Source organism: Macaca mulatta, chromosome 15 (assembly GCF_049350105.2).
Source record: "Macaca mulatta isolate MMU2019108-1 chromosome 15, T2T-MMU8v2.0, whole genome shotgun sequence".
Lineage (NCBI taxonomy): Eukaryota > Metazoa > Chordata > Mammalia > Primates > Cercopithecidae > Macaca > Macaca mulatta.
In genome coordinates this window covers 60042626-60055726 of record NC_133420.1, presented here as the reverse complement: position 1 = coordinate 60055726, position 13101 = coordinate 60042626, and the positions used below count along the sequence as shown (strand labels likewise).

General features: G+C 43.0%; 2 protein-coding genes across 2 annotated transcripts in view; both read right to left on the bottom strand.

Moving 5' to 3' along the window:
- Window positions 1–13101, bottom strand: part of GABBR2 (gamma-aminobutyric acid type B receptor subunit 2) — a 416683-nt gene that overhangs the window by 60796 nt on the left and 342786 nt on the right. The window contains exon 13 of the mRNA XM_015117226.3: window positions 12945–13067. Coding sequence (XP_014972712.3) covers window positions 12945–13067 — 123 coding nt within the window. The remainder of the gene's footprint in view (window positions 1–12944; window positions 13068–13101) is intronic.
- TRIM14 (tripartite motif containing 14) overlaps window positions 1–13101 on the bottom strand; it is a 288671-nt gene that overhangs the window by 270439 nt on the left and 5131 nt on the right. The window lies entirely within an intron of this gene.

The window sequence follows — 13101 nt, the reverse complement described above, 5'->3', positions numbered from 1 at the left end:
ATTGATTTTGTTTACCTTCTCAAAAAAAACAAAAAACAAAAAACAAAAAACAAGTTCTCATTTCCTTCATCCTTTGTATTTTTTTAGTCTCTATTTCATTTAATCCTGCTCTGATATTTATATTTCTTTCCTTCTGTTAATTTTGAATTTATTTTGTTCCTGATTTTCCGGTTCCTTGAGGTGCATCATTAGGTTATTTGAAATTTTCCTACTTTTTTGATGTGGGTGTTTATTGCTATATGTTTCCCTCTTCGCACTACTTTTGCAGTATCTCATAGGTTTTGGTATGCTGTGTTTCCATTTTCATTTGTTTTAAGAAATATTCAAATTCCTTTCTTAATTTCTTCATTGACCTAATGGTTGTTTAGGAGTATGTTGTCTAATTTCCATGTTTTTGTACAGTTTCCAATGTTCCCTTTGTTATTGATTTCTAATTTTATTCCATTGTGATTTAAGAGATGCTTGATATGATTTCGATTTAAAAAAATTTGTTGAGACTTGTTTTGTGGCCTAACATATGGTCTGTCCTGGAGAATGTTCTACATGTTGATAAGAAAAAGGTGTACTATGTTGCTGTTGGATGAAACGTTCTATAACTGTCTGTTAGGTCCATTTGGTCTACGGTGTACATTAATTCTGACACTTCTTTGTTGAGTTTCTGTCTAGATTATCGGTCCAATGCTCAAAAGTGTTAATGTTCCAACTATTATTATATTGGAGTCTACACCTCTTTCGTTAGCTTTAATAGTTTTTTTTAATATATCTGGGTGCTCTGGCATGGGGTGCATATATATTCACAATTGTTATATCTGCTTGATGAATTGATCCCTTTATCATTATGTCATGTCCTCCTTTGTCTCTTTTTGTGTTTCTGACTTAAAGTATATTTTGTCTGATATTTGTATAGCTAATTCTGCATGCTTTTGGTTTCTGTTTGTGTGGAATATTTTTATCCATTCCTTCACTTTCAGTCTATTTATATCTTTTTCAGGAAAAGTGAGATTCTTGTAGGCAGTGTATAGTTGGCTTTTTTTTTTTTTTTTTAATCCATTCATCCAGTCTATGTCTTTTAATTGAGGTATTTAAACCATTTACATTCAAGGTTGTTATTGATAGGTGCAGATTTACTCCTGTCATTTTGTTAATTGTTTTCTGATTGTGTTGTATATCCACTGTTCCTTTATTCCTCTTTTATTATTTACCTTTGTTTTTTGGTGGTTTTCAATACTGCTAACATTTCATTTATTTCTCTTTCTTATTTGTGTCTCTTCTCTACCAGTGAGTTTTATACTTTCGTGTGTTTTCATGAAGGCAGATACTATCCTTTCACTTCCAGATGTAGGAATCCCTTAAGCATTTCTTGTAGGGATGGTCTAGTGATGATGAATTTCCTGTTTTTGCTTATCTGGGAAATGGCTTTATTCAAATTTAGAAATTCTTTCTTTTGCTTGATCTAGTCTATTTTTGAAGCTCTCAATTGTGTTTTTAAATTTCATTCATTGAATTCTTCAGTTCCAGGATTTCTGTTTGGTTCCTTTCTTAATGATATCTATCTCTGTGCTGAATTTCACATTCAAATCTCAAATTGTTTTCCCAACTTCTTTGTGTTTGTCCATCTGTGTTGCCTTGTATCTCACTGAGTTTCCTTAAGATCATCATTTTGAATTTCTTTTCTGGCATTTCATAGATTTCCTTTCTTTGGAATATGTTATTGGAGAATTACTGTATCCATTTGGAGGTATCATGTTTGTTTTTTCACATTTCTTGTATCCTGACATTGATATCTGTGCATCTGGTATAACGGTTGCTTCTTCCAATTTTATGAATTGGCTTTCATAGGGAAATAATTTTTCCTTACATGTGTCTATAGTGTTGGCTGGATAGGGTACTTTGGCTTTGATTCTGAATGGGCTTAGTAGTGTAGTCTCTGTATGATTTCTTTGGCTGTAATCAACATCAGTGATGGCTGTGAATTTCTCAGTAGCTTAGGCTGCAATTATTATTGGAGGCTATGTTGAGGTTTTATTGGAGATAAGGACACCAGGTAAGCTGGTCCTGGGGCCAGCCCCGGGTGGCATGTAGGGGCACTGGGTGTGCCAGTCCTCATGTCCCCAGGTACTGTGTGTGCACATCAGTGGTGTCAATGGTGGACCTAGGTGGGATGGTCCTTGGGCCCCTAGGCAGCATGCATAGGCACCTCTGGTGGCAGAAGAGGTGGCTGGCCAGTCCTAAGGCCACCAAGTAGTGATAATGGTAGGTGGTACTGGAAGGCTGGAAAGGCCAGTCCTAGGGCCCCTATGATGTGTTCATGGATGCCAGTCATGGGCAGGGTGGACTAATCCTCAGATTCCTAGATAGCACGTGTGAGTGGTGATGGCAGCAGGCAGGGTGGACCTGTCCTCAGGTCCATGGACGGTGTGCATGGATGCTGGTTATGGTGAGTGGGACAGACTGGTCCTCAAGATCCCTGAAGTTGTCTGCAGGTGTATGGGGGTCCTGCTGCTGGAGGGGGAGGGGTTGTCAGCATCCCTAGGCAGGCAATTCTCAGGCTCTGGGGAGAGCATGCTTTGGGTCCCTTTGTCCTAGGGGTAGCCTTCCTGGTGTGGTACATTGATATTCTCTGAGGTATAGAACACTGTGTGGGCTAGAGTCCTGGGGACCCAGCTGTGCCACAGGTACTGGCTGGTGTCATAATGCTGCAGCCCTCTGGGTGGATGTGGGGGAATGTCGGTTGGGCTTCAGTATGTATAGATGCAGGGGCTTTTAGGCCCTAGAGCAGGATGTATTCTAGTGGGTGCTGGGCTCTCAGAATGGTGTCCTGATGCAGCACCTTGGGTTTCAGGGGGGTGTGTGAATGGGACCCAGAGTGAAATCCTCCTGGAAAATGCAGTTGTATGGACTCCAGGCAGCTATCTATACTAAGTTAATGGCCTGTGAGTACTGAGGAGCTCTCCTGTGGCTAGTATTTCAGGCATCTGTGATGGAAATGTGGACCACTGAAGATCTCTTTTCCCCACAGTGGAGAGTTCCTCCTGGCTCTGAGCTGATCCTGATCTTCCTTAGATGCTCTATTTTATGTATCTTATTAAAGTTTTATCATGAGATTACAGCAATTCAGGTCACATCTTCAGGCTCCACTTCTAATTCGAATTATCTTGCTATTTCCACCACATCTGCAGTTACTTCCTCCACTAAGGTCTTGAAACCCTGAAAGTCATTCCACGGAAGTTGGAAATGTCTTCCAAACTCCTGTTAATGTTGACATTTTGACCTCCTCCCATGAATCTCAGATGCTCTTGATGGCATCTAGAATGGTGAATCCTTTCCTGAAGGTTTTCAATGTACTTTGCCCAGATCCATCAGAGAAATCACTATCTATGGCACCTATAGTCTTATGAGATGTATTTCTTAAATAGTAAGACTTGAAAGTCAAAATCATTCCTTGATCCATGGACTGCAGAATGGATATTGCGTTAACAGGCATGAAAACAACATTCATCTTCTTTTACATCTCCATCACAGCTCTTGGGTAATCAGGTGATATGGTTTGGCTGTGTCTCCACCCAAATCTCACTTTGAATTGTAATCCCTGTAATCCCCACATGTCAAGGGTGGGACCAGGTGGAGGCAAGTGGATCATGGTTGGGGGTGGCGGAATTCCCCCATGCTGTTCTCATGATAGTAAGTTCTCACCAGATCTAATAATTTTATAAGCATCTGGCATTTCCCCTTCTTGCACTCACTCCATCTTGCCACCCTGTGAAGAAGGTGCCTACTTCTCTTTTGCCTTCTGCTATGATTGAAAGTTTCCTGAGGCCTTCCCAGCAATGCAGAACTGTGAGTCAATTAAACCTCCTTCTTTTACAAATTAGCCAGTCTCGGGTATTTCTTCATAGCAGTGTGGGAATGGACTAATACAGCAGGTACATTGTCAATGAGCAATAATATTTTGAAAAGAATGTTTTATTTATTTCTGAACAGTAGGTCTCAAAAATAGACTTACAATTATTCAGGAAACCATGCTGTAACAGATGTGCTGTCCTCCAGGTGTTGTTGTTCCATTTATAGAGCACAGGCAGAGTAGATTTAGCACAATTCTTCAGGGCCCTAGGATTTTTGAAATGGGAAATGGGTACTGGCTTCAACTTAAAGTTACTAGCTGCATTAGCTCTTAACAAGAGAGTCAGCCTTTCCTCTGAAACTTTGAAGCCAGGCATTGACTTCTCTTCTGTGGCTATGAAAGACCTAGATGGCATCTTCTTCCAGCATAAGCCTGTTTCATCTCCATTGAAAATGTGTTGTTTAGTGTAGCCACTTTCATCAAGGATCTCAGCTATATCTTCTAGATAACTTTCTGTAGCTTCTGTATTAGCACTTGCTGCTTCATCTTGCACTTTTTATGTTATAGAGATGACTTCTTTCCTTTTAAATCTCATGAACCAACCTCAGTTAGCTTTTAATTTTTCTTCTGCAACTTCCTCACCTCTGTCAGCCTTCATGGAATTGAAGAGCTCTAGTTCACTGAGATTTGATCAGGCTTTGACTTAAGGGAATGTTGTGGCTGGTTTGATCTTTTATCCAGGTCACTCAAACATTCTCCGTATCAGCCACAAGGCAGTTTTGCTTTCTTATCATTCATGTGTTCACTGAAATAGCACTTTTAATTCCCTTCAAGAAATTTTCCCTTGCATTCAAAACCTGACTATTGAGTGCACTTGGTCTACCTTTTGGCTTATTTCTGCTTTCAACCTGCCTTCCTCATTAAGCTTGATCATTTCAAGATTTTGGTTTGGGCCGGGCACGGTGGCTCAAGCCTGTAATCCCAGCACTTTGGGAGGCCGAGGCGGGTGGATCACGAGGTCAGGAGATCGAGACTATCCTGGCTAACATGGTGAAACCCCGTCTCTACTAAAAATACAAAAAACTAGCCGGGCGAGGTGGCGGGTGCCTGTAGTCCCAGCTACTTGGGAGGCTGAGGCAGGAGAATGGCGTAAACCTGGGAGGCGGAGCTTGCAGTGAGCCGAGATCGCGCCACTGCACTCCAGCCTGGGTGACAGAGCGAGACTCTGTCTCAAAAAAAAAAAAAAAAAAAAAAAAAGATTTTGGTTTGAAGTGAGAGATGTGTGACTCTTGCTTTTACTTGAACACTTAGAGATAACTGCAGGGTTATTAACTGACCTAATTTCAATATTGTTGTGTCTTAGAGAATAGAGAGGGCAAGAAGAGGAAGAGAGATGGAGGAACAGTGGGCAGAACAGTCAGAATGCACAGAACATTTAACCAATTAAATTTGCCATCTTATCTGGGCATGGTTTGTGGTACCCCAAAACAATTACAATAGTAACAGGAATGACCACTGATCACAGATCACCATAATAGATAAAATGATAATAAAAAGATTGAAATGTTATGAAAATTATCAACATGTGATATCGAGACACAAAGTAAGTAAATGCTATCAGAAAAATGGTGCTTATAGATTTGCTCAATATAAGGTTGCCATAAATTTCAATTTGTAAAAGATGTAAAATCTGCAAAGTGCAATAAAGTGAGGTATGCCTGGACCAGAAATGAGCAATTGAAATTTGAAATTAAAAACACAATCCCATTTACATTAGCACCCAAATGAAATGAAATAGGTGTAAATCTAACAAATTAGGTAAAACATCTATATGAGGAAATCCACAATACTATAATGAAAGAGAGTAAAAAGAAGATCTAAATAAGTGGAGAAATATTTCACATTCATAGATCAGAAGACTCAATACTGGTAAGATGTCAATACTTCCCAACTTGATCTATACATTCAATGTAATCCCAATAAAAATCCCAGCACATTATTTTGTGGATATCAACAAACAAATTCCAAAGTTTACATGAGTAGCAAAAGACCCAGAAGAGCTCACACGACATTGAAGAACAAAGTTGGAGAAGTGACATTCCCTGACTTCAAGGCTTACTATGAAGCTATACTAATCAAGATAGTGTGGGATTGATGAAATAATAGACAGATCAATGTAACAGAACAGGGAGCTCAGAAATACACCCACACAAATACAGCCAACTGATCTATGACAAAGATGCAAAGGTAATACAATGGAGAAAAGATCGTCTTTTCAGCAAATGGTGCTGGAACAACTGGACAACATGCAAAAGGAGTCTAGACACAGACCTTACACCTTTCATAAAATTTTACTCAAAATGGGTCACAGGCCTAAATGTTAAATGTAAAACCATAAAATGTAATAGAAAATAATCTAGGTAACTTTGTGTTTGGCAATGACTGTTTTGATACATTGAAAGTATGATCCATGAAAGAAAAAAGCAGTACGCTCAATTTCATTAAAATTTAAAACTCCTTCTCTGAAAAAGACAATGTAAGAGAATAAAAAGACAAACTGAGAGAAAATATTTATGAAACACTATCTAATAAAGGACTTGCATCCAAAATATACAAGGACCTCTTAAAATTCAACAATAAGAAAACAACCTATTTAAAAAGTAGGCAAAAGATCTGAACAGTCTTTTCACTAGATGGCAAATAAGCATATGAAAAGATGCTCAACATCATATGTCACTGGGGAATTGCAAATTATAACAATGAGATACCAGTACACACCTATTAGAAAGGCTAAAATCCAAAACACTGACACCACCAAATGCTGGCAAGGATGCGGAGCAACAGGAACTCCCATTCATTGCTGTACCATTTTGCAAACCCATCGATGGGTTTGCAAAATGGTACAGCCACTTTGGAAGACAGTTTGGTAGTTTCTTACAAAACTAAACATCCTCTTACCATATAATCAGAACTTGCACTCCTAGGTATTTATCCAAATGAATTGAAAATTTATGTCCACACAAAAACTCACACATGAAAGTTTGTAGCAGCCTTATGTATAATTGCTAAAACGTGGAAGCAACTAAGATGCCCTTCAATGGGTGAATGAATAAACAAACTGTGGCACATTCAGGAAATAGGATATTATTCAGTGATAAAAAGAAATGAGCTACCAGGAAATAAGATATTATTCAGGAGTGAATAATATAATAATATAAAAGGAATATAATAATATAAAAGGAAGTGAGCTATCAAGCCACAAAAATATATGTAGGAACCTTAAACGCATATTACTAAATGAAAGAAGCCAGTCTAAAAACACTACATACTCTATGATTCTAACTATATGACATTCTGGAAAAGAAAAAACTATGGATCAGTGGTTGTAAAGGATTAGTAAAGCACAGAGGATATTTAGAACAGTGAATCTACTCTGTATGATATTGTAATGGTGACTACGTGACATGCATGTGGCAAAGCCTGTAGAACAGTGAACCCTAATGTAAACTAGCGACTGTGGTGAAGAATAATGCATCAATATTGGTTGATCACTTGAAAAAATGTACCAGACAATGCAAGATGTTAATAACAGGTGAAATTGTGGGGGTGGATGGAGGGTACATGGGAACTCTTTGTACTTATGTTAACCTTTTCTGTAAACCTAAAACTACCCTGAGAAATAAAGTCTATTAAGTAAGTATAAATCAAATTTAAAAATTAAATACATCTGCTGGGCATGGTGACTCATTCCTGTCATTACAGCACTTTGGAAGGCCAGGGCAGGTGGAACACCTGAGCCCAGGAATTGGAGACCAGTCTAGGCAACATGATGAAACTCCATCTTTACAAAAAATACAAAAATTAATGGGGTGTGGTGGCGCATGCCTGTAGTCCCAGCTACTCGGGAGGCTGAGGTGGGGGATCACCTGAGCCAGGGGAGGTACAGTGAGCTGTGATCTTGCCATTGCACTCCAGTCTGGGCAACAGAGTGAGATCCTGTCTCAAAACAAAACAAAACAAACAAACAGACAAACAAACAAACAAACAAAAAACCACCACCACCACCAACAAAACCCACACCATACTTTCTGAAGAGTAGATATAATGTATATGTACGATTTGAAGAACGGAATTGCCAGAACCTTACAGGACCTGTGTGCCTGTCTCAATCATATCCTCCTATCCTGCCCACCAAGAGGTAACCACAATCTTGAATTCTGTGTTAGCAATTGCCTTCCTCTTTTTTTTAAAAATGGTTTTGCTACCTATGTATATATCCTTAAACAATATTCTGTTCAGTTTCTCCAGTGTTTGAACTTGAAGCATGTGAAAGCCTGTTTTGGGTATTCATGCGTGACTTGCTGTTTTTGCTCATTGCTGTGTTGTTGAGATGCCTCCAAAGTGATATGTGTGGCTGTGGCTCATTCATTCCCACAGCTGTACAGTCTTCCTTTCTTTGAAAATACCATAATGCACATATCCATTCTGTTCCTGCGGGCCATTAAGGACGCTCCCAGTTTTTGGCTGTTAAGAACAGTGCTGCTGTGAACACTCAGGCTTGGGTCTCCTTGGGCATATGTGTGAGACTTTCCCTAGGGATGTGTCCTAGTGGAATGGCTGGGCTGTGGGGCATGTGCATCTTTGACATGATTCATGTTAAATAGTTTTCCAAGTGGTTGTGCCAATGTACACCGGAGTAGCACTGTGTGTTGTGTTCCCTGCCTATGTCCTCTTAGCACTCGGTTCAGTGGACACATTGCCTGCTCTCCAAATGCAGCGGCCTCTGCCTGAGTGTCCCTCCCAGCTCCCACACCTGCTCAGGCCTCCCTGGCTTTCAGCTGAAAAGCCTTCTTTGACCCTATGAGGCCAGATGGTCATCCCTCCTCGGGCTCCACAGCATCCTGTACCATGGGGGTTGCAAATTAGCCACTGGCTTGTCTGTCTCCCTAACTGCTCCAAGGGGTCCTTGAAGGAAGGGCCACATCTCATTTACTCCTGTACCTCTGTTCAGCATGGGGGCCCAATGCATAGCTGGTGGAAAAGGTGAGAGTGAGGCTGGAATCAGTTTGGGGCATGAGGAGGCTGTAGGGTGCTGAGCCACAGCCGGAGGCTCGGCAGTGGCAGGGGCGTCATGGAGTCAGGCTCCAGGACCACAGCCACACAGTTAGCCTGCTCTGAGAGAGGCTGTGTGCAGCCCCTGAAAGAAGAAAGAGACAGTGAAACCAGAAGTCAGGACCTCTGTCCCCCACCTCAGGGACCCTTTCCACCCGTATGTGGAGTTGGATGGCAACACAGTTGAAAGCAGACCACCTGGGGTAGAATCCAGGCTCCGCCACTCACTGGCTGCGTGACCTGGGCCAGTCACTGAAGGTCTCTGTGTCTCAGTTTCCTTATCTATAAAATGGGGGCAAAAATATCTCTTACCTCACAGGATTATAATAAAGATTAAATTAAATGAGTTCATATTTGTAAAGCATTTGGAACAGTACCTGGCACACGACAAGTGCTACAGAAATACTTATGACATAGAAATGACCGGGCATGGTGGTTCACACCTGTAATCCCAGCACTTCGGGAGGCCGAGGTGGGTGGATCACTTGAGGCCAGGAGTTTGAGACCAACCTGGACAACATGGTGAAAGCCCGTCTCTACTAAAAATACAAAATTTAGTCAGGTGTGGTGGTGCACGCCTGTAGTCCCAGCTGCTTAGGAGGCTGAGGCATGAGAATCACTTGAACCCAGGAGATGGAGGTTGCAGTGAGCCAAGTTCATGCCACTGCACTCCAGCCTGGGTAACAGAGTGAGACTCTGTCTCCAAATAAAAATAAAATCAATCAATCAATCAATCTTTATCAATCAATATCAGAAATGAATAAGGGTGGGGGGCCGGGTTGCCCCCAGTAGGCCTCCAGGGGACTTTTACTCCAAGGACCCGTGAGTACAGTCTCCCAGGATGAATCGCTTCCATGCGTCCTTCCTGTTATTCTCAAGCCCTGGGTTCTGTTTATTTCCCTCTTACTGCTTTCACAGTCGACAGCGATCTGAAGTGATAGGGTTACTTGTCTGCAGGTTTAGTCTGCTCCCCTACTCGCCTGCAGGCTGCCATGAGGCTGTGGCTGCCATGGCTACCTGTGTCTTCCCATGGAAGATGCCGGCCGTGGGGTGCTGAGTGGGCTGTGTGGGGGCTGGCTGAGCCGTGGCCCTGTCCTGGAGAAGCTCAGCAGAGACTTCTGACTTGCTGGGAGTCCTGACCGGGGAATGTTTGGGATGCTGGGGGAGGAAGTGAGGCAGAGCAGGTTCTTGACTCCAGCGGAGCCAGTGAACACAGGGCCACCTCTCCATAGGAGGTAACACAGGTGCTGAAGCTGAAGTCATCTACTTGGCAGAGACGATTCTGGAAGGGGACACAGCATGAACAAAGGCTAGGATGTGTACCATATTGCAGGGCCCACGCCTGGAATCCTCAGGTGCTCCGAGTCCAGAGCACATAAGGGTGTCTGAAGTAGGTAAGGGGGAGGGAGGGATGGGTCACAAAGGTCTTTCATCACCTCTCCCCCGAGCCTAGGCTTTCTGTTTGGAGGTCCTGGACAAAACAGCCCCTTGAAGGAGACTTTAGGATACCTCAGCCCCTGGGCATGTTGTTCAACTACCCTGTTGCATCTGACAGAGGAGGGTCTGAGAGAAACCAACAGCTCGGTGCTGTTTGGTAGAAAAACGACAATAAACAGGGCTGTGGGTGGATAGATCAAAGGGTTCTGTTACCATAGCAACAGTGGGACAGGCCAACCCTAAAATAAAAGAAGAAAAGTAGGCACCCACCAGAAAAGGTTCTGAGAGAAATCTCAGCACACCCCGGAGGGAGACACAGGAACAGCCTATCTGGGCCTTGCCTTGGACAATCTGGGTGGCCCTGGGCCCTGGATAGCACCTTTCGAGGTTCAGTTTCCTTATCTACACAGAAAGGTACTTCTGCAGCACCCTGGGACTCCTCAGTTTGAGAATCATAGCCTTGGAAAGTCTGGAATGTGCTAGGGTTCTATGCACAGAGCCATTGATAGCCACAGTGCTTATTACAGAATAGAAGGAAGGCAGGTAAGAGCCATAATAGCAAACCATCAGCTAGACACGTCGGACTGCACAGGTTTACCTTGTCTAAACGGTCCAGTAGGACAGGCATCCCCATTTCCAGAGTCTACTGACTCTGGCACTGTCAGTGTCTGCCTAACACACCTGGCACCTTGGGAAACCCCAGTGAATACTCAGTTCCCACCTTCATCTAGAATAGAGACGGCAGCCATTCAGCCTCCCCAGCCCACTGTTGGGCTCCACACTGAGCCACTGTGTCTCGTTCTGTCCACCTGGCCCAGCTCCAGGCCTTCCACAAACTCTGCCTGACTCACCCTGCTCTTATTCCTTGATCTCTCCTGGGCCCTCGGTCTGCCCATTATTCTACTTTTTTCTCCTCATTTGTAGAAGGGGAGAACATCCCTGCCCTACTCACTTCCCAGATCTGTGGCCAATGAACAAAGGTTTAAGAAAGCCTGCAAAACCGCTAAGAGCTGCCCAGGTGTTGAAAGGCAAGGTTAGGTACTGGGTGAGAGGGTAGTTAGTGCTACTGTCACTGACCTGCTGGGTGACCTTGGGTAAGTTATACAGCCTCTCTGGGTTTCTGTTTTGTCATCAGTAAAATGACGAAGGACAGCATCTACTTCCTAGAATTGCCGTGAGGATTAAATGAGTTAACACATGATGCCAGCTGTCATCATCATCATCGCTCTTATGATGATCATTGCTTGTTATTGTCACCGCCACAGGCTCTCCCTGGCTCAGGGGCTCAGGTAGCCAATGATAGCTCTTCCTGGTTTGATATCCTGTCCAGATTTCTAAATTCTAGTGGTGGCCGGGGAATTCTCTTGGGATGAAGTGGGACCCACCCAGCTGTTCTGTTGCCCAACTTGCAGGATGAATGGTGACCAGATGTCTCCCTGTCCAAAAGTAGCCTGTCTGCTCGAGCGGACTCAGTTCCTGCCCCCTTGGCCCGTGGGCACAGCCAGTGTTGGGCCCGTCCTCCTTGCTAGTTCTGGTTGTGTCTGTCTGGAGTCCCGCTTCCTCTCAGGAATATGTGGAAGGTGGTCAGGTGGAGGGACATATTTCTCAACCTGTTTCATAAATGGCATTCTCTGCTGCTGCTCTGAATGCATAACTTCTTACCGAGCTGAGTAAACCCTCTGTCTCGAGATAAATGAGCCTGAGCATCTTATTTTCTATAAAACCTTCTTGTCTAGCAGGATAAAAGGTTCTGCCCCCAATGCATAGAATGACCATTTCTGGTTTAGTTTAAGAATTCACACTAAATTCCACAAAAAGATTTCTCTAATAAAGCAGTGAGAGAAACAGATACTTTTTCTCAGTAGAATTTGCTACACTGTACAGAAATCCTACCAAATAGTACACCCCACTGCAGCTCAGCTGTCCCCCGCAAAGACAGTCTAACTATTTCAAATGAAAGTCAACAAAACTACAACCTCCAAAGGGACTCAAACTTCCCTAATCTGGAGAATCCTAGAAAGACCAGTGCGAGTTCAGGGCAAGGCTGACTGCAAGACCTCTAAAAAGTATATTTAACAGTACTTTTATGTGAGGTTCTTTATTTTAACAACAAATATCTGATATCAAATGTGTGAAAAGAAATATATTGCTCATCACTTTGAAAATAACATCGTACCTAGAAGGAGCTTTCAGAATGTTTACTCCCTAGCAGCACTTTTTAGGAGATTTACTTTAAAATTGGGATAAATATGCAATGCCATTTCTCAAGTGACGGATCTTATAAATGAAGGCTTCTACAATGTATGAGAATATACGCTTTTAAAAAGCCCAATATTTCCCCTTCATTCTGCGTGTATTAATAGTAAAATCGACTTCTTTCACAACACCTTATATTTGGTCTCCTTGGAATAACATGTCTCAAATGGAAGGAAATGGAACTGATGAAGTGTTCCCAGTGGGGTACTGGGCAGTCTGGGTGTTGGGCAGCCTCACTGTCCTCACGTGCCAGGGGCTGCATCTGCAGGCTTCGCTCCTGCCGGCGTGGAGGGCTTACCTCCATGCTGTACTTCTCCACTGTCCTCCGCAGGGGGTCCACGGCCTGCCAGCAGATCAGGATACACAGGTCAATCAGCAGCATGCCGCCCACAATCACAAGCAGTTTCTGGTCCTTGATGATCTACAGAGCGGGAAGGAGCGGAGGGGAGCCGATG